Genomic DNA, 27164 nt, shown 5'->3' on the forward strand with positions numbered 1-27164 from the left:
AGAAGGGATGGCCGGAGCCGGCCACGGCCCGGCCCGCACGAAGGGGTGCCCTGCGGCCCTGCCCTGCCCTGCAAGTTAGCAGCGCTTGCTGTGGCACCCTCTGCCTTGTGTCACACGGCGTGGCGATAGCGCAGGTGTCTGCCGGGAGAGAGGCAGGAGGCGATGCCCGTTTTGCAGGCGCCGAGGCTCGAGCCGGGTACGGCGAGCTTGGCGAAGCCGGTGCGCCGGTGTCTGTCCCAGGGGCTTCGCTCCCTCGCAGCGGCGTTGGACCCGCTGGCACGGGTTCTGCCTGCTGGCAGGCAGCGGGCCGAGGTCGTGGCCCAGGTCACGGAGCTCAGGCAGCTCTTAGTCCGCTGCTGGGTGCCAGGACCAGAGAGCCTGCGCTGATCCAGCTGCCTCTCCGTGTCGCCACTGGGAAAAAATGGCTGTCTCTTAGCAATTGCATTTCATTCCGAGTTTATGTTTTCCACTCTCCTTGTAGTTGATGTTTCTAGCTCTTTCTGGCCCTGGAAAGGTGTACGTGTTTTTCACCTGTGTTTCAAGTCAACCTTTTTCATCACCTTCAGTGCAAATGTATGATTACCGCTTTCTGTCCATGCAGAAAAACTGCTTCCTAATTAGCGTTATTCTGGTCGCATATAATAGTGGACTTGGAAGGCAAACTCTTTGCCACTCTTGTGGTGTGTGCCTGTGGATACGTTATGAGGAGGTTATGGGCTCCATTGCTGAGGGTGGAGTTCCTGCTTAGTTATAAGGAGATTGTCAGTTTCCCCAGTAATACACTTAAACCACCTGAGATGCCCGAATGAAATGTGGATGCCGGCTGCTAAAAGCACATGTTTTGCGTGTTTATCTGCAAAGTGAAATGGTGTTTATATGTTGCTGCAGTTGCAAGCTACTTCTTTGTATTTGGTCATACTTCTTGCAGTCTGTCAAACAGACTACATCAATGGCGAAACAACATGAGTTGATGAATTTTCTGTTGATGAAGTGTTAAAAGGGCATGTATCAAAAGCCACCTAAGGACCAGTCATGGAAAGTGCTGTATTCTATACAAACCCAGGATGATGCTAGCTAGGTGTTTACAAATAGTTTAGGAAAATCTTTTAAGTCTGGATTAACACTTCGAGGATGGTGTGGAAAAGGTACTCTCCCATCACCAGGATGTAGGCCGTAGGAAGTAGTGCCTCTCAGAGGCGAACAGCCAGTGTCTGGCAAGAAGAGGGCTCTGGACCGTGGGAATGAGAATTTGCACAAGAGATCTGATTCAGACACAGGGTGGTAGTGTGTGGTATGGTGGGAAAGTCTGTTAAGTCCTGGTTCAGTTCTCTGCCACAGAAGTAGCTCCAAGCTGCCTTTTGAAGCCATGGTAGCTGCAGGTGTTTCTTTTTTAGCACAACAGCCAACTTGTTCACAGAATGCACTATTTCTCTTCCTTTTGTAGCCTTGAATGATAGAAGAACTATTTATAAACAAAAAATGTAGATAGGTAAAATAGTTACGGATTTCATATATTGTAAATTAATTTTACATTATCTCTTTATGAAATCCTTGGGTGCATTATTGTCTTTCATAGAGGATGGCAAAGAGAAAAAGTAACGACTTCTTTGTTTAATTTATGTTTCAGGCTTCTGAATTGGGCACAAAAAGGAGAACATCAACAGAAAGCAATGAACCCTGTGAAAAGAAGACCAAGGCACGACAGATTACTCTAGAAGATGTCTGTAACCCACTGAAGACTCAGGATAAAAGTGAGTTGACTGTAAACAAACCATCAAGCATTTATACCCAATAAATAGTTTTTCATTGTCCAGTGTAAAAAATTTGTTGGTGGGTACTTTAGGAAGTGTCTCTTGAGTGTAAGATCCATCTCTGAAGAGCCATTGTGAGCATACTAGCTATACTGTTAAAGCACCTTTCTGTGGCTCAGAAGCTAGGTATTTTAGCCTTGTTCCAGAATTACTCTGCCAGTCCCTTTCAGCTGTCTTGGCTTTAACAGGTTGTTCAGTCAGTGAAGCCAAGAGGCCCAGGCAGAAATGCTGGAACTTCCCTTTATGTGTTGGTTTAACAGTTTGTCTTTCAGTCTCAGGCTGAGGCATGACTGACAACTGACAGCTCTGTGGATTCTGGCCTGTGACTGGGATATCTAAAGGTTACCTCAAAGTAAATAGTTCTAATGCAGTGCTCTTAACTGTGAAATGACAGCCACTTAATTATCTTGAAAATGCCTGTGCTCCATCTGGCTTTGAACCAAGAATTTAACAAATTAATGATGCTAGTAGAAAAACAAATCAGTGAATATAAAGTTCATTACACTTAACACTTCATTGAAAAGAATTAGCCTCTGTAATTTTTTTAAAGAAGGAATTAATTATATCCAGTTTTGTAGGTATGATGGTTTGAAGACACCATCAACTAGCAATATTGTCTGCTTAAAAACTGTACTGAAAGAATACCACTCATCTTCCAATATTCTTGGCTAATTTTGTGGCTTTGCAGTTATCAGTCTAGAAGATAATTGTGCTTCTTTTCCCATGTATGAAGAAGCATACAAGTGAGGAGTATTGATTTTCCAGGGAAGTTAACCAAGCTGATTACATGCACGATTCTGTCAGGCTGGCAGAAATATTGCAGTGAGAGAGGAGAAGGAATGTAGGGGAGAGAGAGACAGAGCAAAATGATTGCATTCTCTGCTTACTGATGTCATTCTAATAGGCATTCTGTTTTAGAAAATAAGTTGCTAATACTTTTTTGTTGTGTATTTTTACTGAAGAAGAACCTCAGAAGAGCGAAAAGCCCCGTATATGTTTGCAAACTCTAGACAGATTGAGAGAATTCTGCAGTGATTCAGACCAGCCATGTAACAGAGTCCGAGAGGATAGTTTTCGGGAGAAAGAATCTCCAAATTTGGAAAAATGTCCCAGTATTACTGGGAGAAGTTCACAACTGAAAAACACTCTTCCGTCTTGCGACACTAGCCCAAAGGTTGCTCAGAAGGTATGTAGAGCTTTGGTTCGTGTTGTCTAGACTACTTTTTATGGTTTAAAAAAGCAAGCTTCGGCACAAGATTCCTTTTGTGTTTTTGTGTTCTGTCATGAAATAGTGCAGCAGTACCCAACAGACCAGTGTTTGTGTACAGATGTTTTCCTGGAACTCTTAGCGTAGTGAGCAGAATGCCTCTTATAGCTCTTCAGTGGTATCACTGAAAAAAGCAGTAATGAGAGAGCAGAAACACTGGCAGTGTATCTTGTGATTGTGAATCATAGAATCATTTAGGTCAGAAAAGACCTTTAAGATCATAATGAACCTATAATATTGTAATAACAAATGTTCAGTGTAGCCCTTTGCTCAGTGTTCTTTCGGTTCTATCAGTTTTGTACGGGCTGTACAATTCCTAACAGGCTTTCTTTGCAAAAACATGATTTAGAATTATTACTGAGATGTAGCTTAATCCAGTTGCTAATAAATGTAGCTACTAAAGATATCACTGTTTTTTCTATCTGTGGAAGATATGGGTAGCTCCCATGAAAAATTATCATTATGATACACTCTTATCAACTTGTATCATAGGTAATGGTACTTTGCTTCACCTTTAATTATGGGGCTAATTAACATTACTTAATTGGTTGGGTTTTGGGATCAGCTTGCGCAGTTTGAAGTATTCAGGTCCTAAAAGGCATCTCATGGCTTACTGTGGTGGTGTTGCATTGGGACTCAACTGCTCTTTAACAAAGCTTTACATCTGGCTTTTTGAAGGAAGGAGGTTGTATAGTTGATTTGACCTTCCCTGTCTGAAGGTCATGACCTTAAACTGGCGTGTCTGGGTTGTGTGAACAGGAGATCAAAATAAGAATAGTGAAGTGAACGGCTTGTGGCAAAAGATTTCTGTTATAAGGGAATGAGATTATGTAGGTGTGGTCAGTTGGAGAACACAGAAAACTGATTCCTTTTCTGACCCTCTTTTTCAAACCCTTGTCTGTCTGGGACTTCTTAATTTCTGACCCTTTGTCCATTGTTGTGGTTTAGCCAGCAGCTAAGCATCATGCAGCCACTCACTCATTTACTCACTAACTCCTCGCCCTGCCACCCCGTGGGATGGGGAGAATCGAAAACAAGTAAAACTTGTTGGTTGAGATAAGAACAACTTAATAATTGAAATAAAAAGTCAAATATTATAATAATAGTTATGAAAAGGAAGATGACAAAAAGAGAGTGAAATAAAACCCAAGACAGACAAGTGACGCACAATGCAATTGCTCACCACCTGGTGACCAATGTTCAGTCCCCAAGCAGCGATCTGCCCCTCCTGGCCAGTTTATATACTGGACATGACAAAGGGTATGGAATATCCTTTTCGCCAGCTGGGGTCAGCTGTCCTGGCTGTGTCCCCTCCCAACTTCTTGTGCCCCTCCAGTCTTCTTGCTGCCTGGGCATGAGAAGCTGAAAAATCCCTGACTTAGTATAAACACAACTTAGCAACAGCTGAAAACATCGCTATTATCAACATTCTTCTCATACTGAAGCCAAAACATTACACTATACCAGCTACTAGGAAGAAAATTAACTCTATCCCAGCCAAAACCAGGACTGTTGATCCAGTTACATTGACACCAGATGCTGCCCCTGCTAGTTTAAGCTATAAATCATACTTCACAATTCATATATGTGAAACATGCATGGGGAGTATTTAGTGACTTTCTCTTCTCTAACACTGGAGACAGCATGTGCCTGGCATAGGTTGTTGGTTAAAAACACATGTGTTACAGTAACTGCAGCAGAAGTGCATGTTTGGTGAGCAAAGGCATGGGCAACTCTCCTTCCACAAAGCTGTGGGCCTAAGATGGTTGTTTTTGCAGAATTCAGGTTTTTCTGTCTTTGAACAGATATGTTTGTTAATCTTCGTGTATCGGCTGGTGCAGTATTTCTGCCTTCCAATTCCAAAGTTGGTTTTCAATGCACTAACACTGGTGTGCTTTTTATAGCAGTATTGCCACTGCATATTCATATACTTAGATGCTTATTGCCAAACAGCATTTGGGTCCAGTCCATCACAGGTTGTCTGTGAGATTATGACAGCTGTTAACTCTCCCTTCCTACATTACAAGGAAGGTCAGCTTTAACCATGTGCAGAGAGACGCTGCAAGCAAGATCTATGCAAAGTAAAAGTAAAGAGCAATTATTTCTTACTTAATAGACTCAGTAGATGGTGAGGACTCACGACCTACTTGACAAAGCGTTACCATCATCTTTCTCTGTAAGACACCTACTGAGTCTGTGCTGGCCAGGCAGTCCGGTGGGGAAGGGCTGGCCTGCCTTCCTTGGAATGGCTCATCTTAGATGTTCATGTCTTGCCGCTTTTTTAGAGTTATAACCTTTTTATGTGAGTAATTTTCTTCTAAATTTCTTGAGCTGCGAACTTACTACCATCTCAACAATTCAACTTCCATGTGTGTTTTTACTACTTTTACTTTCTGTTGTGACCTTGTTTCACATGCTTTGTCACAACAATTTTCTCTTTAAAATGAGAGGAGGTCATACTGCTTGGCTGGCACAGACCTTGGATTGAAGACCTTTGAATCCTTGGGCTGAGGATTTTGCAGTAGAGACATCTAAGCTCCTGGGGCTATCCGAGTTCTAGGCACATGGTACAGCTTTGTTTTTGCTGGGCTATGTTGTCTGCTTGTCAGATGGGTCATCCCTTGATTGCGTGCGATTCTAGGAATTTTGCAATTCACAGTTAACAATACAGCTAAGTGGTTTTTTTTTCCCATTGCTTTCTGACTGCAGTCTCTGTACGTTCCTATGACCCAAAGTATATGATTTGTACTATCTCTGTGTTCTGAGTTACCATTGCTTCTCAATAGTCTATTGACTTTGTTCCTTGTAATCTAGGTGGGACAGTTAGAGACTGAAGTTTACCAGGTTTATTTGCAGATACAGAAATTCACAGCGCAGCCTGATCAGTTGTGTTTCATGTAGTCATAGGCTTTAAAAACTTGTGGAGGGTGTTGTCTTTGTATTTTCTTTTTGTAACCAGTTTTATCAGTACTTGGTACTGTGATATAAGTGAGGAATAACTTTGCTCTAAGTGAAGCACACCTTATCAGTGTTGTTCATGACACTTCTGAAAGACTGAATCAGTCACCCTGCTTACAGTAAAGGACAAAACAAAGTATTAGAGCTGAAGCTGTTTGGCTAGCATAGGCTACATAATGTCATTGTAAATAATAAACCCCACAGAGGGTGGGCTCAAAGCCTTAACTGTTAAGGGTTTTAGAAACTGTAATATAGATTTTCTGTGTTTAAGAATAAATTATTTGCGGAGGTTTGTTAAGCTTATGTAGAAAGGGCAGACTGGAGAAGAAATACGGTTTTGGTGCTTGAGACAGTGAACTGAGACTCTTATTGAATTGTTTTGTTTCTTGATTTACTGTGGATTTTTGGACCATCATTAATCTCTCTGTGCTGCAGTTTCTCATCTGTAAATTGGAGTGGTAATTCATCCTTATTTTTATATTTGGCCAGTTTAGACTGCCCAGTCTTTGCAGCCTGCGTGTCTCTTGATCTGTGTTTTGAGAGCTCATGGTATAACAGGGATCTGATTTCAGCTGAGACGTCTGAGGACTGTTGTAAAGCAAGTCAACTAATTGATGAAAAATCTTTGACTTTCATGACTTTTTAATTCCTTTTATTTCCAAATAAACTGTATTCTGTATATCCTACTTTAATAGTTTTGCTGCGGTTCTTGGGGCTACTTACTGCAAGAAGAGTCTTTAGCTTTATTGTCAATGTGAGTCAAGGTCTGCAGGGGCAAATGATTTACTTGATGATTCCTAACTGTACTTTTCCACCTTTTATTTACAGGAGGAGTTACGCTGTGATCTTAGTCAGTTTTCTGCATCTCTTAAGTCTTATGAAAATACTCAAAATACTTCAGATACAAATCTTAATAAGAGAACCAAAAGCATTTACACTCCACTAGAACTTCAATTCATAGAAATGAAGAAACAGTATAAAGATGCTGTTTTGTGTGTGGAATGTGGATACAAATATCGCTTCTTTGGGGAAGATGCAGAGGTAATTTTTACCAGGGTCATGGAAAGATACTTGCATTATGTTAGTGTTGTACTAGGTCTACGGCCACTTCCAGAAGAAAGGTTTGGGGGGGGGCATAAATTTCGTGGGGTTCTTTAATATTTGAAATCAAGATGAAAAATTTCTGCATGCTTAAATTGAAGACTATCCATTATGCATATACTTCTTACCAAAATAGCATTTATTATTTTGTAATCATATGGCAGTGCTTGCTATCCTGCATGTTGAGACCTTAAGATGAGGTCCTAGAACAATTAATTCCTTGTTAGAGTTAAAGTTGAAAAACTTTCAGAGGTGAATTCTCTATCATGGCCCAAAACTCTGCTAGGAGCATTTCAGTTTGGAAGACAGTGGAGCAAGTGGTATAAAAGTAGATGAATATAGCTGGTACAGCCTGGCTGCACAGAGCATCTTGGATGCATATTCAGATGCGGCACCTACACTTGCCAGATCTGTAGGAACTGGAAGGTACTTTGCAACGAACATAATTTTATAGTGATGGTTCATCAATGGTTCATAATGAGTTTTTTCATGATCTGTCCCAAAATTATTGCTACCAACCTTTGATCTGTGTGATTTCCACACTCGAGACCAGGGAGAAACTTTGCTTAGTTACTGGGAATTAATTTTCCTGATCAAATTCGTACCGTGTAATTTATCTACTTGTTTGCAGGTGCACTCACAGTCCAGAAATGGAAAATACTATCCAAGTGCACAATGCAGTGTCTGACTGCAGTTCCTGCGTAGGACCATGTTCCCTAGTCAGTGAACACCTACCTTTTTGCCAAGAGCCAAAAAATCTACTAGGAATCATATGTTACAATGTCACATTTGAACAAGTGTTGTTACTCTTTTTCTGTGAAGTGTTTTGTTTCCACTGCTGTTTGATATTGATTTTTCAGTATTTTAATTGATTAGCTAGCTTAATACCATCTTTATAACCACAATTAAAATAACTCCATTCTCTCTGCATTTTTAGTGTTGTGAAAATAATTTGACCATTTGTTGAGCTGTGTTGTAGAATCCATGTGTGCAGTGTAGGTGGCTTACCTCATGGTGGTAAAGATCAAGGTGCAGTGTAATAATCTGACATGTGAAGTCTGTGATACTGAAGACCCTGTTTGTGACAACATGCTGGGACAGGAAGGTGGAGGGGCCCAGCTCTCTGGGCTTTTTCCTGTAACGTTTTCCTTTTGACACTGGACTCCTTAATTGTAGTTGTGTGTGAGTGTTGTCATAGAGATGAGCTCCTGTATTGCATTTTGAACTATTGGCTAACTCTTCTTCTTGTACTTTGCAGATTGCAGCTAAAGAACTAAACATTTATTGTCATCAGGATCATAACTTTATGACTGCCAGTATACCGAGTCACAGATTGTTTGTCCATGTGCGGCGACTTGTAGCAAAAGGATATAAGGTTATCTCTGGCTTTTATTAAATGATGTTAAGTACAGAATAGCACTGAAATAACTTGCACTTATTGTACCAGAGTCTTATTTCAACTGAGAAGTGGGAAACTCATTATCACCTGTTTTTGCAATTAAAATGGCTAACTTCCCTTTCTTTCATTTTCTGTCTTCTGGTGAGTGTCATGAAATTTAAGTAGATTCAGACTTCCTCTTTTTTACAGAAAAGTATCTTCATGTTTTCTAGAACAGTTCTAGAACAATTCTTTCTCTCAGTTTTTTATCAAGCCTTTGCATTAGATAAAGAGAAATTTATATATCCGCTCTCTTATTCTTCCTCACATCCTTGTTTTTCTTATCCCAGCCTGTATTTTTTTTTTTCTCTTTTCCTTCCTTTGTTGATCCCTGTAATTCTGTGGCTTTCTGTTAATACTTCTGTTTTTTTCTGCTTATGAGAAAAGGACTTGTTGAATTCAGATTGATTGCAGCAACGATTCTCTGGCAAGTGGTGAACTCTAGCTAAATTGTTTCAAAACAGAACAAGAAGCACAGGGACAGAAGTTGAGAGGGCAGTTAGAAGTGGATACAGCGTAAGGAAAAGCAGTGCCTTACAGTCTCATTAGTAGGATTGATGCTAGCCTCTGCCCTTCCTGCTCAGCTTTAATGATGTACTTGCAGTTTGCACATCTTAAAAGATCACCAAATTTGTAAAATAAAAAAACCCCAACATTTATTATCAAAGAGCTAACTTTGTTTCTTGTCTGTCTGCGTGTAGGTTGGAGTAATAAAACAAATGGAAACTGCAGCACTGAAGGCTGCTGGAGAAAATAAAAGCTCTCTCTTCAGCCGGAAACTGACTGCTCTCTACACAAAGTCTACGCTTATTGGAGAAGATATCCTTTTCAAATAAATTTGGTTTCAAACTCTAATCTTTGGTGTATTAGAGGCTGTAATTCTAGTATTATCACCTAGATGGAACATGAGTAGCTAGTGACTGACTTAAGAGTGGCAGCAGGAAGTAAAGTTCCTTTAATTTTATGTTGTGGTAAAACATTGTGCTGGCTTTATCAAGAATTTAATCTCTTCAGGACTTTAGGTTTGTTGTGAAGCAGCAGAGCTTGTGTTTACTGTAGTTGCTTTCTGAAGTGAAGAGAGTGGACTTCCCAAGTCTACAGTGTTCTGTAGGTCTTGTCTTCAGCTAGGTGTTTCACCAGATTGAGAATGCATAGCATTAGTGATTCAGGAGGGTGTGAATGCAGGAGGATTGACTGTTTCGTGTCAACAGTTTCCTTTAAGTGACAAGAAGGTGATAAAATCAATGGATTGTTCAAAATCTAGCTGGGTAGTTAAATCATTGTAACAAAGAAAATGCAAAAATGAGATAGAAACAGCTCTTAACCAGTGAAGTTATTTTCTTAATTTTTTGCCTTCCAGTTTTTCTTTCCTATCTCCTGCCTTACCTACCTCAAGTTTTTTTCTTTAATTTCTCAAACTAGTACTTACTTAAGGAGTAAATCAGGGAAGCAGATAACACAGTCCTTAGGTTTTGTTGGAAAACTTGTAGTGTACTTACAGACTCTTGTAGTGGTTGGCAAACTCGATGAAAGCAGGCTCAGCAGTATGACCCAAGCTGGTGGATAAATAAGGAGCAAGTTTTCAATGCAGCTAACCTAATACTCCTGTTAAGATGTAGACTTCTGTTCAACTTGGGGTATTGCCTGTTTTTCGGTTGCTGCATATCTGGTGCATTTAGTTTTTTCTGTTAGGTGCATGTGGTTTGTGGATATGAAGCCGAAATGACAAGGTGAAGCAGCCCACGTGCAGAATCAGCTGCTGGTTTAACTTTTGACATAGCTGCTCTTGCTTGAATGGGGAGACCTGCAGACATAGTCAAAGATGGCCTTTGCATGAGCTGATGAAATCTGTGCATCATGTAACTGCCTGTCCTGTGAAGATGACCGCTGACAGTCCTCATGCTGACAGTCATCTGAAGTTCATTAAAATCATAGTAGGAGTCAAACTAATAAAAGTCAAATAGACCTTTAGTCTAGAAGGCCTAGCACCACATCTAGTTGAGAAGTACTTAGATCTAGAAGGACCTATGAATAATCCAAGAAATGTGTGTACTATTTTATTTTTTTTAAGCATTTGTTAAATGTGAACCCTTTGCTGAAGCTAGATGATTCTGTAGATGTTGAAGAGGTAACAACAGATGTCCCTGATAACTACCTCCTCTGTATCTGTGAAAATGGAGAAAACTTAAAAGACAGGAAGAAAGGTGACACTGTTATAGGCATTATGGTAAGTTAGTTTCACAGGGGAATCAGTATTTTAGGGTTTGGGTGGGTCGGGGGGAGGGTGGCGGTTGTTTTGTTGGGTTTTTTGAGAGGTGGGTGTTATCTTCTTAAAATCATGATTGTTCTTTTAGATTTTGGGGGGTTTTGGTGTTTGGTTTTCGGTTTTGTTTGTTGTTTGGTTTTTGGTTTTGGGGTTTTTTTTGTAACAAGGTGCAGTTCAGGTAAGATATCATCTGTGTGTGAATTGTGATGGCTTTATATTTGAAAACTATAGAAAAGGTCTGGAGTTGATAGTTGAATATTCCCGATACTGTTTTTGCTGCTCTGTCAATTGAGAGCATAGCTGTGTTTTAACCAAATACCGGGAAATTGTTAGTTCAGATGCTTCAGTAACTTTAAACATTTTTAGGGTCAGTATTTTAAAGCTTGTGAGCACTTTTTTCCTCTATAAAATACTGTTCTTCAGAGGAAGAGACACTTTTTTACTGTTTACACTTCAGATCTGTATTCTCTTTTATGGCGAATATTAGAACCAGGATTGTTTACCTGGCAAAACACAGTGATAACTGAAGCTCAGTCTGCTGGCAGTTCATTAATTTAAAAGCATCTTGGTTTTGCTTGTATTTGAATGTCATACTGCAGCTGGGAGAGAACAACAAAAGCATGTGCTAGGATGATAGTTAGTTTTCCAGGCTGAATTGTATGTACCTTCCATAGACTTCCAACTATATAGATTTGCCTAGTAATAAAAGTTGAACAGTGATAGACTGATGATAACAAGAGCACACTTACATTTTTAAGGTATTGTTATCACTTACCAAGACAAAATTGTGGTAGTATTTTGAAGTTATTACCATATCATAGATTTGAAAAACACAATTATATTTGTTGATCTGCCACTTTAACTAAGCATATGGGTGCTATATAATTTTGTGCTATACACCATAAATTATCTTTCTGGCTTAACAATTTGAGTCATGGAAACACTCTCTGAAAATTTAAATATTCAATGCATATATGTTGTTTTTTTAATTTGTCAGGCAATCCAACCAACTACCGGAGAAGTAATTTTTGACAGTTTTCGGGACGGTGCATCTCGCTTAGAATTAGAGAGTCGGGTTTTGCGCCTGCAGCCAGTTGAAATAATACTTCCATCTAGCTTGTCAGATCAATCTGAAAAGCTCATCAACAGTATAACCTCCATGAGGTATGTTCTATGGGGATTTTGTTGTTTGGGATTTTTGTCTTTTTTTTTTTTCATTACAGCATAGCTATTGATAGAGTTTAAATCCAGAAGCAAGCATGGATATGTAGTTCTGTAAAAGCCCATTTCACAGTGACTGTAGTTTGCCGCTGGGTTGAAAATTCCCCCAGATCCCACTGAGTTCTGGGCACTCAAATTGTATTTAGACTGAAATTCATGGCTTCTGTCTCAGGCCTATGCAAGATTTGCATGCCTGAACATTTGTTGTTTTCATTTAGATTATACACTTCCAGTCATGTTATCTGTTGAATTTATTTCAGAGCTCATGCACTTACCTTTGGGATCTGAAAGTGGTGTTATGTGGCTCTTATTCTTGTGTGTCATAGTTGTAAGATCTCTAAAAGGCATGAAACTTTTTCTGTTAATGTAGATAGGTGTAGAAAACCTTTGCAGCTGGTATTTCAGTCTGTTTTATTACACAGTCTTGAACTTGGATACAGACTTGGAAGTATGGTGACTGATCATCTGTTTATTTTATATTTTGAGTTCTCTTTGTGCATTTCAAGAGTAAATTTGTTACATATTTTCTGTATCAGTTTTACTGTGGAATAATTATATAGGATGTAATTTGTAGGATGATAAACATGTGCGGTGAACTTGTGAAATCTCACAGATGCAATTTTTGAGACAAAATAGCAGGTTTTAACTTGTTTTTTTTGTTTTTTTTTTAAACCATGCAGCTCTGGGCTATAAAGAACTAGCTTAGAGCTTGGCATTTCTGTTTTGGATTAACTAGTCAGAAAGGATAATATTTTTCTTTTATGTCTTAACAAAACTGGAGCTAAAGAAAGCCAAAGAAAAATGAATGTATTACATAGGCAAAGTTTTGTATTGGGGGGGAAGATACAACTATCATCACCCTCCCATATTGTAAAGATAGACAAATGCATCACAGTCACATGGGTGGTAGTCTCCTGACAGTCAACCCTGTACCTTGACTAGCTCACTTAAACTCTGCCCAAGTCATCATCTTGTAGCTTCCTCTAATGCTCCAGACAGCTGAGCTGCTTAATCTGTCTGCCCCACAGAAATTCCTTTCCCCACCTGCCAGTGTAATCCTTCTTTGTTCCCTTTTATTAAAAAAAAAAAAAAAAAAAAAAATTTGACGTGAAGTAGTGGGTAGGCAGTCTTCTCATCAGGAAAATCTGATTTTGTGGCCTGTTATAGGAACTTGCACAGATGTTGCTGTACTCAGCTATCAAGCTTTCAAGTGCATGTGTATATGAGAGGCAAGACTGAGAGGAGAGACTGAAAATGTCTGATTTGGTGTTAGGCATCTTAAAAAAATACAGCTTGTGAAAGTGGTGTATTCATCATTATTTAGTGCTCGTGATGCTTGTAGTGAAATGAGCTCTTGTCATACTAGGCTCTTCTGTTCCCTCAGCTCATGTGTGGACTGCAAAGCCATAAGGAGTTGAAAAGGTCAACTCTAATTAGATGTGCTAAGCAAGCAATATAAATGTATTTCCTTGCAGTGAAATGGCTCGTTACGCCTTGGGCAAATAAAATGCCAGATTAGGAAGTAACAAACCTTTTCCAGTTGTCAACAGATGTACATTTTTGCCTTGCTAATCCTTTTACTTTGATAACTTTCTCTTTTGCAAATCAATTCTATAGGAGTATGCCCAAAATATTTCTAAATATACCATGATGAAGATTAACAATTTTTATTTTTGTTTGGTTGGTTTGGGGTTTTTTTGCTGGTGTTGTACGCTGACAGTTTTGTGGAAGCCAGATGAAGGTAAAATGGTATGATAAACCGACAAAGCAAGTGCATTTTTCAGAAACAAGTATTTCAGTTGTGTGTTAAGGTAATTCTGATGCAGGCTTCAGTGAGTGATTGTATTTTTTTCTTTTTTCTTTTTTTGGTTGTGCACAGCTGAGAATGTTAGTAAGTAACTTCTCATTTCTATTAAGAACAAAAAATAACACCCATTAGCTGATTTTGTGAACAGATATTAGTTTCTAGGTTTTTTTCCCCTTTCTGGTAATTTACTAGGCAGTTCTCTGGCCTAAATGACCTTAATTACATGGGAGTGGTAAAAATAAAACACATTACTTAAGTACGCTTTGGTAGCCTTATTTCAAAACTAATTCTTCATGGATTTTCTTGTATCAAAGATTTAACCACTAGAGGGCCCTGAAGTATTTAATATTAATTTAAGTGGTTGCAATATGCTGCTTTCTTGTGCTTTTAACTAGGCTCCAGTTTTTATATAATTGTATAATTTTATACAGGCAGTAATTTTATTTTAATGCATATTCAGTGGTCTAAAGTATTCAACTTTTGTGTTTGTCCATTACCTGGTAATTTCATTCTTAGCTCTTTTCTAATAACTCCTGGTGAGAATAATCCGTTAGCTGGGAAAGGTTTCATTTCTATATTTTTTTTGAAGGCTTTTCTGACTAAAACCATGGGAACTAGATCTTGTGTTTCAAGAAGGGTCCTCACCTCTTTGTGTATTTATAATGCAGCAGAAACCCACTGAATTTATAAAAACAGGGAGAGAAAAATAGTCCCAGGAGGTGTACAGCTTGGAGTGGTTAAGAGCAAGGAGAGAAGGGTCTTTCTGCTCAGTGCATGACCATGTCATGTAAGAATTGCACCAGGGGTTGTCTGAGTAACTTGGAGGATAATTGGGTTTTGGATGTTGCATATTAGAACATCCCACTGAGCAACCAAGGTGATGTAGCCTAGGTCTCCTCCAGCACAAAAAGTGTGCTGATGGTTATTAAAAAAAATGTAAAATATTTAATCCAGATAAACCACTGCAGCTTTATGAAAGCAGTCATAATCAGGTTCAATGCCTGGTTATATTGACAGAGTTGAAAGTATCTGTGTGCTTTCCTTCAATTTCTATCTCTTTTTATTTTATTGTTTATTAAATATCCAAAGACCAAATGTGAATAACATAAACTGATGTACATGTCTCTATGGCTTTTTTCTACAAAAATAAAACATACATAATGGATGTATTTCCTCCTTATGGAATGCTGTGCTTTGCTCTTCTGTTCTCTTCTTGTTGCCACCACAGCTACGTCCAGGCTCAGCTAGCTCATTCATACTATTTACTGGTGCTTTTATTTTGGTATTGTGTACATTTTCATGGCCAAATTTACATCAAAGGAACACCCATCACACAAGGAAAAAACAGCTGAGTGGCAGAGTGCTGCTGTTCTAAATTTGTTTTTATCAGAAACAAGAGCCATATAAGTCACCAGAAAGGTTTTAGTGTTTTAATCTGGTTGACAAGCAGCAAGAGCTACTACTTAAGCCTAAGGAGTACTTCATTTTGGTAGAAATTTATTTCTGTGGATTAATATAAAATAGTTGTAAAGAGTTTTGAGTCAGAAAGTGCAAATAAAATACACAATAGAAAATGGCTTCATCACTTTTTAGGTTTTATGGAGTATTGTAATGAAAAGTTTGCTTATCTTGCAGATCAGTGGAGAAAATAGTTTCACAGGTTTATATGTGGCTGTAAACAGGGTCTTGCAATAGCAAGAATGAAGCAAATTTTACAGTAAGTTAATAAATGACTGGAGCAGCAGCAAAGCTTTTTTAAGAACTAAGAGCAGCAGTTTGAGCTGTGCCGAAGAAAGAAGTTTGCAGTGTAAGTGGAAGGTCTGGTCTTGGTTTTGAAATTCTCCATGTCTAAGTTAGGGGTGGACGTTAATGTAATGAGCAGTAAGCAAAGCTATGTGCTGTTGTAGTAAGATGACTTAGCTGTTTGTATGATTTGTTTATACAATAGAGTTTTAATTCAGTTAGTACAAAGCCAGTTTAGTTAAATTGCATACTTGGGGGTGGGAATCCTAGCCTTAATCAACAGGTATTTTAGCACTGATTTAAGTGAAGTTAGACTCAACCATCTTTTTGTAAAGATTTTGCTTAACCATTTGGATTAAACTCTAGTGTTTGCCAACCTGAGTAAGCTTTAAAAAATAGTTTAACTTCTGTAGATTTGTGTTACAAGTTACAAACTTTCCCCTTTAGTAATTTAAAACTCATGGAAGCAAATGTATTGAAATTTGTGGCATGGTTTCATGTTTGTTTGCTTCTAGCATGTTGCTGTTTCAGGTGGTAAATTAAATGCTCCTATTGCCAGTGTTATGACAGACATTGTCCATAAAAATTAATAACTAGAAAGTACTATTTAAGGACAGATTTGATGACTAGAAAGTACTATTCAAGGACACTGAACTGGAGGTCAGTTTTGGTGGAGAGCATTCCTTCAAAAGCAAAGTGTAAGTTAAAAGCAGGTTACGGAAACTGGTTCAGAACAAACTGTTGTGGTGGGTACTGTTCTGTTCCCGAACTGAATGTTAGTTATATCTGTTTGCAAGTGTTGGCCTGGCTGGAGGAAAATCTTTTAACACTTTTAGTTTCTTTCTTTCTAGAAAACCAAGAAAACATTCTTGCCTTCAAAAAATATATATGTTTTTACAGAAGAATACTTTTTGTACTCCATGCTCTTCATAGTCAACCTTCAGGGTCAGTACCCATTCTTAACATACTGGCTGCTTTAAAAGTTGGCCTGTACTGGTCTTCCTGAAATTGTTTTTGATGCTCCTTTCTCTTTTGGGTATTCTTGCTCTTATGTGCCCCTTTTTTGTTTCATTTTAAAATCCAGTGCATCTTAAGAGTGCCCTAGTGCTGCTCTTTATATTTTTTCCATTTGCTCTTTTTAATGTAATGTTTTATTCTTTGACATTGTAGTGTACATTTGACAATGTAATGTAGCATTCTTTGACACCATGTAAAAAATACACTGATCACAAGTACTTCACTTTCAATCCAAAATATCATTTCACCCAAGTCTGCACTGTTTTGGTTTTTTCACGTCTTGTTTGATGTCCAGCCAACAATCTAAAATCAGGATGATATGATATCTAACCTCTTGTCTATGCCCACAGATTTTTCACTTTATTCTGTTTGGAGAGCATAATGTCTTACTCCTGTTAGCTTGTGCCTGTAACCTAGGAGGCAGTTTTGACACAACTTCCATCATGCACTCCTTTGTTTAGGCTGCAGGTAGGTGTGCTACTTGTTCCCCTGTAATATGTCTAAGATTTTTTTCCTTCTGATTATGGCATTCAGGTTTCTGTTTTCACTTGAGTACTGCAATATTGTCTTTGGCTTGGAGTTTGGTCCCTGGAGTTCCCTTCTCTTTCAAATCCATTGAGAACTAAAATCATCCTCCCTGCTCACTGGTATGATCGAATTACTCCTGGGCCAAATCCCTCAAGTAGCTGATCCTCCATCATTACATGCAAGGCAGGCCTTTTTTCTTTGTGTTTAAGGACCTCTATAAATAACATTTCAAGCTCTTTCTGCTTATACTAAGTCAATGCAGTGCTGACACCCCCTCTGTTTTAGTAGGGACATCTGCCTTTAACTTCATATCAGCTGTGGTCTCACAGGTACCTTTTTTGTTCCACATTGCTCCAGAGGTGTGTTACTCTCTAGTTTCAGCCCTGTCATGATCTCTTACCAGCCCAAAGCACTAGCTGGTGGTGATTTGACTGCTGGTTGGTGGTTTCTTGTTATCCTGCCCCCTGATTGTAGTTCATCAGAAATCAAGAATAAGAGATGTCTTTTGGCTTTTTTGTTTCACTGTGTGTGGTGCCATAGAATACAGCAGTGCTTTGGGTCCCTTAAAATGCGGAGTACAACTGTCTTTATAAGTTAACTTCTAAAGAGTATAGGAGTGAGCTATAGCCAATTTATTACATGCATTGGCCAACAGTGCTATTCATTGCTTATTGCTGTAATGGATAGAGTTATGGATTTACGTCATTAGTCAAGGAGCAGAAACTCATCTGGAATGAACTCAGTGAAGTCTTGTAAATGAATATAAAATGCTTTCAATTTTGTGGATCTTTATATGTGGCTGATGGTTGCTCAGATCAGAGGACGCTTTCATATAGTTAATGTTGAGGATTTTTTTCAAAATGGGGAGCAGTTACATGCATGTATTTATGTAGCTCAGCTCATAATGTTTGTAGGTAAGCAAAAACAGGAAGGCTTGCAGTGGCAAAAACAAGACACTAAATGGTTACAGCGAGAGTAAACAGCATTGCAAATGAAATTGCTGAACAGAAGAGTGAAAAGTATCTAAAGGGTTGGTAATCAAAAACAAGTGGTTTCATGGTTTATATAGCTTGTAATATTCCCATGGATTTTTAAGTGAAAGGCAAGCTGTGACAAACATCTCGAGAATGCTTTGTATAAATGGAAGCTACAAGCAGTTGAATTTGCAGCAGGAAAAAAGCAAGTAAAGTACAAAAACAGTGTTTGAGCTATTTTCTGTAAATACAAAACCCAAATGGATCACTGAACAGATGTTTACTGACTAAAGAGGCTTTTTGCACTGCTAATAATCCAATCCATGGCCTGGGCAACTCAGCTGTGTGGAGAGCTGCTTGAAGAATATTGGTCATGTTGTAGCTCGCTTGTTTTGAGTAGATGGGGAAAAAAGAACCCCACAACAGTATTATCAAATCATGTAATGACCTGAAAGAATTGTTGGACAGGTTTTCTGTGATTTAGTCTTGTTGCAGTCATGTAACATGCTGTTCTCAATACTGTAGATCATTATTGTCTTCTATGGCATTGCAGGTGAGGGAAGCATGGGGGTTAAATCTCTTCTGACAAATTGCGTATGTGTAAAGTCTACTCCTTTACGATTGGCTACATTACTGCCCTTCACAGTTTGGGACACAACACAGGCATATGGCATCTTTTAGATGAAGTTGCTGTTCCATTATGCATGCAGAGTTGTCACTAGAAAAACATGGGAAGGCAGTTGCAAAGCACTGTGTCTAAATGCTGTGCAGAACACTTTTCTTAACCTGGATGACATATCAGATAAAAAATGTTAACATTGCCTTTTACAGTAACAGCTGGCCTTTGCAGGCCTTGCCCAGCCCATGTTTTTGTAAATTGCTCCAGGCAAAAGCAAAGATATGTGCCCTGATAAGCTTTCCCAGCAGTTCCTACCTGGTTCGAAGGTACGTTCTTTTTCATATGATTGCAAGCAGCGTGAAAAACATGCTGTATTCAGGAGCTGTATTTGTGTCATTTTTGCACTGATTAGTGATATTCATGGGTTTGGGGTTTTTTTTCCCCCTAGTATTTGAACCAGGAATTATTAAATGAAGAATGATTAAACTGATCTTGAAGCTTGTGCAGTTTCTTACTGTAAAAAAATAACTTTTCAATCAGAAAAAACCCAGCTTATTGAAAGAAGCTGGAAAATTAAAACTTTAAAGCATTTGTTTTCATGTTTTGGAGCTTACTTCATTTATTATAGGATAGATCAGAAACTGCAGGAGGTGACATGTAAGTAATTGTACTTTTTGTTGTCCTCTCTTGTCGTTATGATGTTACTTGCTTATTTCTCTCAGTATATATTTATATACTGTTGAGTTTTCACAGCAGCTGTCAAAGTTTCTCAGCCAGGGAAGGGTGCTGAAGCTCACAATTACAAACCCAGATGGGAGCCTGGAGCTCTACACCTCTGTCTTCCAGGAGGTGGCACCACCATGCTGGGGTGCTGCTTGTCCTTGTCCTAGGGAGGGAGGGGATGAAAGCAACCAGTTTTCCCTAGATCTGCAAGGAAGATAATTGTGGTGCATTAGGTGACTTGGTAGACAATGGTAATAAATTCCCAAGTTCAGTAATCCTAATTTGAAGCAACAATTCTCATTTACATTTGAATTCTTTTAACTTGAGATAGAGGTCATCGTTCTGATAAAAAAATTTCAAATAACCCAAATACCCAATGGCATTGTTATTCTGATGTGATTCATATTAGTAATTTAATTTCCAGTTTTCAAATAATGCAATTATCATTCAAAGAAGTGAACATTTACTAATGGACATTTGCTTTGCTGATAAGCCAGTATAGATGTTACACATATTCAAGATTTTCATGATAGAGCAGGTGGTTATATCTGACAGGGTTGTGTAAATTGGAGGATTGTACAATTGTTGCTACTACATACTGAGGTGAGAGGAAAGAATGCAGGCACAGGCTTAAAACTGGAAGTTGTCTCAACTGTATTAGAATAGCCAAACCCCAAACATAACTGGCAAATTTGTTTGGACTGAAAGTGAGTTTTGAATGAAAGTGAAAGCCTTTTTTGAGGGATCCAGTTACATTAGTACTTTGCTGTTGTGACTTCATAGTCTAGACTGTCCTGTACCTTGGCTGGTCCATGGTTACTTAAGTGTGCATGTTCTGTGTTTTAAATGTGAAGGTAACTTGTCTATTTTCATCGAGAGGTAATCCAACTGGAGCTTTGTAAGGGCAAACGCATGTATACAGTTTGACCTACTGTGGAGGAGCTAACATACTGTGAAGCAGCATATGTATGTCTGATGCCAACTTGCTCTTACAGCCAGGACATAAGTTGCATGTTTTCCTTTGTTCCAGGTATCAGTGAAAATGTTGCAGTAACCAGCAGCTAAAGTGCACATATTCAAATGGGGAATAAGCTCTTAAAGCTGGCGTGCAAATTTTAAAATTTTTTAACAGCCTGTGAATGTTTCTTGGCATATTTGTTAAAGTCCTAGCTTTTTTTTTTTTTCAATAATTACTTCTTTTCTGTAATTTTCTCTAATTTATTGTTCTTTGAAGTTGACTTGGGACGTAAATCTTTCCTTGTGAAACAGTGGCATCGTGGATACCTTGGATGTGTTAATTTCTCAGAGATTACTTCTTCCTACATTTCCTGCCCTCATTATTAGTGTTAGAAGTTAGAAATTCAGCAATTTTAATCAAAACAATGTAGTGATGTGAGACGAGTATGGCAGGGAGAAAGACTGAAACTGTCTGTGTTTTTGGCATGCAGATAGCAGTGATACTACAGTGAGGAGAAGAATAATGCTCTTGTAATGGTGGTTCTCAACCCCTCCTGAGTTAGAGACGAGAGAAAGGGCATGAATATATTTATTTTTCATAAAAACAGAATATATTAGTTTTCTTAATTTTGAAGAAAATGAAACTGAAATGGGTTTTTATGTGCCATCAATCTACTGAACTGCAAAAGGGAACAAGCTTTATCTTTCAGGCTATCTTTAACAGTTTAATTTTGTGCTTGACTGGCTTACAACATTTGTCTCTTTTAACAGATGTTCTTTTTGATGTATGGTATAGGTAAAAGGCTGTCAGTAAATTGGAGTTGTGAAGAGTGTACTTTAAGCATGGACTCTTCCTCTGGGAATTTGGAATAGTAAAAATGATTGTTAGCAATTCGTACCTAAGTTTGCTTCTAAATTTACACAGATATTTTCTGAGTTCTTAATAAAGAATTTTAAATCATTGCTATGGTAATTAACTCTTCCAGTACAAAGCTTAGTAATACAGTATTTTTTAATGTAAAAAGGTTTCATGTATGTATATTTGCTTTCCATTTACGTGAAAGAATCTTTCTGCAGAGGCAGATGGATGTACTTAAAAACAATTTCTACCAAATATACTTGAATCTATTCCTCTTGCTATTTTATGTTGTGGCTATCTCTTGCTTCTTGTCAGGTGGAAGATAACTGTCTGGCCCTCCATCCCTTCTGCCTATTCTTTTACAGCTATGCTACCTACTTTCTTGAGTCTTTGCCACCTCTTCATGTCTCTGCCCTTTTGTTTCCTCTATCTAGGGTGCCCTTGTCCCCATCTCCAGAAGGATTTCAGGCTCTCCTTGCAACAGACTGCTTGGCACTGTTCTTTTCCTCTACAGACCCCTATACAAAGTCATGGCTGGCAGGGACCTTAAGATGGAGAGAGAAGCAGCAGCTCCCCAGATAGCATCCTAGGGAGGACCTAAGTCAGACCCTTCTACCTTTCTTCACCTTTCACATATGCTGGTGGAGTGCAGGGTTCTGAGAAGGAATGATAGCTTTCCTGGGCAGCTTCACCAGGTTATTTTTGTACTTCACGCCATCTCACTGCATGTCTTATACTGCTTTTGGGCTATGCATTTCCCTTTTTACTGAACACTTCTTGTTAGGGCATGAGGAAGAACCAAGAGAACTCTGAAGAGGAAGGTAGTATTCAGACTTCTAGAATGGTTTGGGTTGGAATGGACCTTTAAAGGTCATCTAGTCCAACCCCCCCTGCCATGGGCAGGGAAATCTTCACTAGATCGTGTTGCTCAAAGCCCTGTCCAACCTGACCTTGAACACTTCCAAGGATGGGGCATCCACAAGTTCTCTGGCAACCTGTTCCTGTGTCTCGCCACACTCACCATAGAAATTTCTTCCTTATGACTAGTCTAAATCTATCTGCTTTCAGTTGCAAACCATTGCACCTTGTCCTGTCACTACAGGCCCTGATAAAAAGTCTCTCAGTCTTTCTTATAAGCCCCCTTTATATATTGAAAGGCCACAATTAGGTCTCCCTGGAGCCGTCTGTCCTCCAGGCTGAACAACCCCAACTCTTTCAGCCTTTCCTCACAGGTGAGTTGTTCCATCCCTCTGATCATTTTCGTGGCCCTTGTCTGGACCCACTCCAACAGTTCCATGTCCTTTTTATGTTGGGGGTCCCAGACCTGAACACAGTACTGCAGGTGGGGTCTCATGAGAGTGGAGTAGAGGGGCAGAATCACCTTCCTCGACCTGCTGGTCACAATATTTGTGAAGCAGCCCAGGATACAGTTGGCTTTCTGGGCTGTGAGTGCACAATGTTGGCTCACGCCCAGCTTTTCATCCACCAGTTCCCCCAAGTCTGTCCCCGCAGGGTTGCTCTCAATTCCTTCATCCCCCAGCCTGTATTGATACGGGGGTTGCTCTGACCCAGGTGCAGGACCTTGCACTTGGCCTTGTTGAACCTTATGACGTTCACATGGGCCCACTTCTCGAGCTTGCCCAGGTCCCTCTGGATGGCATCCCACCCCTCAGGCATGTCAAGCACATTGCTCGGCTTGGTGTTATCTGCAAACCTGCTGAGGGTGCACTTGATTCCACTGTCTCTGTCATTGATGAAGATATGAAACAGTACTGATCCCAGTATGGACCCCTGAGGGACTCCACTTGTCACTGATCTCCATCCAGACAGTAAGCTGTTGACCACTACCCTCTGGATGCGACCATCCAAGCAATTCCTCATGCACCAAATAGTCCATCCATCAAATCCATTCACAGGGCAGTGTTGCATTTGCTGTACAAAAAAATAAATTCTTGATGCACCTGAGAGAAAAGGAAGTAGGAAGAGGGAAAGAGTGAAAAAGGCAGCCTTTAATTTATGGGGAACAGTTGTGTAGCTGTCAAAAATCCTTACTTACAGTATTAATTGATGTGTTAAACTGTTTTAATTATCTGAAAAGATAGTACATGGATTTGCATCTCAAAGTGGAGAAGTTAAGCCTCACCGTGAAGCATTCTGTATATATTGCAAATACAGTGTACTTGTTATTCCTTGTGGCCTTGACAAAAAAAATACTTCATTTGTCTCTGAAATTTAATTAAAGAATATGTGCTTTGAGTTAATCTAGGTGAAAGTATACACATGTGTAATATAGCAGTTATCTATATATGGATGAGCTGTACAGGTTTTTGTAAACTCTTTGCCCACAAAAAAAAATCTTTGTTTCATGAAAGATTCCTAGCCGTAAAAAGAAAAACTGCCCAGCCAATATGACTTGGCTTACTGAAAGCTTGAAAAAAAACCTTTAACTGAGGAAAACTGTAAATTCATGACTGGATTTCTTTTTTTTTTAACTGAATTTGAAGGAACATCCATTTTCCTAGACAAGCTTTTTAATGCACTTTTTGGTAAAGTTTAATGTCTCTATCAAAGCTCATACAGGATCTTTCTGTGTGCAGCAGCGTTATCAGGACAGTGGAGAAAACTTGCATTTAAACTGGGCCAAAGAAAAACATTAGTCAGGCAAGAAGATGCTATAGATCACTTACTCCTCTTCTGAGTAGGTATTTTAAAACCAGGTTCACCTGGTGACTGTCTGCTTAGGCCAGCCTTGGAGTTTGAAGAGCAGGAATTGAATGTAGCATAGGGAGCTGTGTAGCCAATACAAGCCAAGGATGCTGCTCCTTTCTGATAGAGTTCTCACACAGGTTTGCAGAGTGAAGGCTGCAGGAAGGGGTCCTTCTCAGCTGCTAGGGAATGCATAATGGTCACTGACTTAAAGTGTACAGAGGCATCAAGATGTAGAAAACATTCTTGAAGCTAAGCTGAAAAGGACTGAAAATAGATAACACTGTAGCAAACATTTAGTTATCTATCTGCATGTGAGAAATTAAATGTGGCCCAGGTTTCAGACACGTCAAGATTCAGACCACAGCCTTTATCCGGCATGAGAATTTGCATGCTAATGCCTTTGGGTTACCTAAGTAAAGAAATGCTTTCATAACTATCATAATCGAATGCAGTTGTGATTAACTTGCATCAAATTATTTTTTTTAATGCATATTTTGGAATCTGTTTGCTGTTCATTACTCAAAATCATAATGTAATTTTGTGAGACATGGCAGAGTAGAAACTACCAGCTCTATCAAATAAAAAAAAATCATAATCCTGAGGAGTGGAGCCAGCTGTTGGTTAAGATCCCTGGTTTTATGCTGTCTTGTATAGCACAGGTTTCTTGATTAGATAGAATAAATACACCTCTCTTATTTGGTCCAGGCATGCTGTGCATGAGTATGCACGTAATGTAGGAATCCGGATCTAAACTCTGTCAGAGCCCTGCATTTCGTACAGTCCATTATACAGGTACTTGGTTTGGAATGGTGGCTTTGATGGTAATATGGAAGATGGGCAGAAAAGAACTCTGTAACTTAGTGTGAGTGTAAGGCCTTTGAAATATGAGGGATCATCTTGAACACAAAAGTGGTATAAAAAGCATAGGTAAGGACTGTGATGAGACAAACCACCTCAGCTCTGATGTGAAAGGACTAATCATTACATTTCTAATATCACTACATATACTTTTCTAGAATTGTTCTAGCCTGCTCATACTGTAGATTCACAGATAATGTATGTGTGTCAGAGTTATTTCCAGTGGTGTCATGCCCCAAAATGAAGGGAAAGGACTGAGGTGAAAGCAAATAAGAGAAGGATTCCATAGCTACTCAGTCAAGGTGCATACATCTGTTTTAGGAGTCTCCTAGGCAAATAAACGGGTACTGATCACAGAGGAGTTACATTTGACTCCTGGTATTATGTCTCTGAAAGGGTTTAAAGGAAAAGCTGGGGTTTCAGCCAAACTAAGAAATAGTTGTTGCACAGCTTTTTGATGTTACAAAAGTGATTTGAAATTCGCATGGCAGTTTAATCATCCTGTGATGTATAATTAGCATATTATCAAATGTTACTAATTAAAAAACAATAGGTTTGATTTTTAACATGCTGTGGAAAGGAACCTCAGAATGGAGTTTCATCAATTACTTTTCAGTGGTATGGTAGGGTAAGCAATCGTTTTTGCTCTCCCATGGCCCCTTGCATGTGTTCAGTACCGAAGTTTTTGTGGCTTCATGGTGAACAGCAAGAGGTAGCTGGGACAGATGAAGAACCACTATGGTCATTTGTTCTTTCTGGATAAATTTTTGACTCATTAGGATTGCTTGTCTCAGTTCACTACATGGTTGTCCCAAGCTTTTATGCCAGCGCAAAAGGAAAGTGCTAAGAATGAAGATGTTGGGAATGGCAGGACTGTTGTGTTTGGTGGCTGTGTTAATCTATGTCAGTTTGAATTGATGGTCAGGCTGTACTCTTGGTTCTGTGAAAGCTATGCTCCAAACAGGATCCATGATGTGATAAATTAAAAGAAAAAAGAAAAAAAACAACCCTCTTTCTTTTAATATAATCCCTTTTTAAAAAAAAAAAATTGTCTTGAAGCAGGGCCATGTTGACAGTTGTACAATTTCAGGTTGGCTGTTGAGACAGAACTTAGAATGGAACTAAAGCCCCCTTTTTGCAGTCCATACACATGTAGTATTTCAGGTGCAAATAATAACATCCATTTCTTAATTAATAGGGATGTCTTTTCAGATGCTTCCGTCTCATCATTTACTATGAGTAGAACGTAGACTAGTACCTTGTACCTTTTATATTAAGCTGGATGAAGGGTATTCTTGTGGTTTTGTTAGGAACATTCTTTATAGACAGATTTCAGTATGTTATGCCAGCAACTTTGTGTATTTTAAAATACAAGAACTGAACAAAAAGAAAGTAGTGTGTCTTGCATGCGAAAATCCTCCCTCTGACAAAAATAAACATTTTCACTTAGTAGCTTTATCACTCTGTTCCTTCTAACACTGTGTTTCATTTGTTGGTAATAATAGAAATTTTATTATTCAGCTTCCTTAAGTCTTGTCTTACAAAATCTAATAAGTTATAGTAAATATCAGTTGCCAATAGAATTAAGATACTATTTTTTTCTTCAATTCTTGTCTTATTTAAAAAAAAATAAAAGAAGATGAAACTCTGACACTTCTGTTTTCAGTTCAGTTCTGCAAAGATGATGTGCAGTCTTGTTGTATTGAAAATTATATTTTGGGCTGAACCATTGCCAGAGCGAGCATTTACTCAAATCAAGGCCTCCAAAGTGTAAACATGAGAGAAATTGAGCGTCAATTTTGAATCCTGATCTGCTTTTTCATTTTTTTCTTAAAAAGCATACCATTAAGCCTACGCTGCCTTCATCTGTTCCCTTCAAATGTGTTTTCCATTTGTAAAATAATTTAACTACCTTTTGCTGTTGGCTCATTGATCATAAATCCTAGCAAAGCAGTAGTAAAAAAAATATGTAGTGTACAGCATCTGTATGTTACATACTAAATTAAGCCATGGGAAGTATAACTTCACTGCTTTTTCACTTGTATTAACTTTTCATAGAATATGAAATCAAGGTAAGTAGCCATTTGTGGTTAAAATGTGCCACTCTTAATTACAGGAACAGGGCAGTAAGAAGAAAGTTTTATATATAGAGGGCATAATTATTAATGCATTTCATATTTGTTATATTAGAAATGTCACTGTGTTTTAAGCATCTTTTACATCTCACAGGAGAGCCTGAAATAATTTGTTGAAAAATTAACAAGTTTGTTTCATCACATTTAATGGATTCTTCAGTCTGTATCAGCTT

General features: G+C 38.7%; 2 protein-coding genes across 4 annotated transcripts in view; one reads left to right on the top strand and one right to left on the bottom strand.

The window, feature by feature from the left end:
• DHFR (dihydrofolate reductase) overlaps positions 1 to 27164 on the bottom strand; it is a 638672-nt gene that overhangs the window by 21273 nt on the left and 590235 nt on the right. The window lies entirely within an intron of this gene.
• MSH3 (mutS homolog 3) overlaps positions 1 to 27164 on the top strand; it is a 118296-nt gene that overhangs the window by 299 nt on the left and 90833 nt on the right. For 2 of the 3 annotated variants that reach the window (XM_069776951.1, XM_069776949.1), the window contains exons 2-8: positions 1628 to 1751; positions 2774 to 2997; positions 6865 to 7077; positions 8396 to 8512; positions 9277 to 9394; positions 10657 to 10802; positions 11839 to 12005. In XM_069776951.1, coding sequence (XP_069633052.1) covers positions 1628 to 1751; positions 2774 to 2997; positions 6865 to 7077; positions 8396 to 8512; positions 9277 to 9394; positions 10657 to 10802; positions 11839 to 12005 — 1109 coding nt within the window. The remainder of the gene's footprint in view (positions 1 to 1627; positions 1752 to 2773; positions 2998 to 6864; positions 7078 to 8395; positions 8513 to 9276; positions 9395 to 10656; positions 10803 to 11838; positions 12006 to 27164) is intronic. The other variant, XM_069776950.1, reaches the window with a different exon arrangement.

This window comes from Haliaeetus albicilla, chromosome Z (assembly GCF_947461875.1).
Source record: "Haliaeetus albicilla chromosome Z, bHalAlb1.1, whole genome shotgun sequence".
NCBI lineage: Eukaryota > Metazoa > Chordata > Aves > Accipitriformes > Accipitridae > Haliaeetus > Haliaeetus albicilla.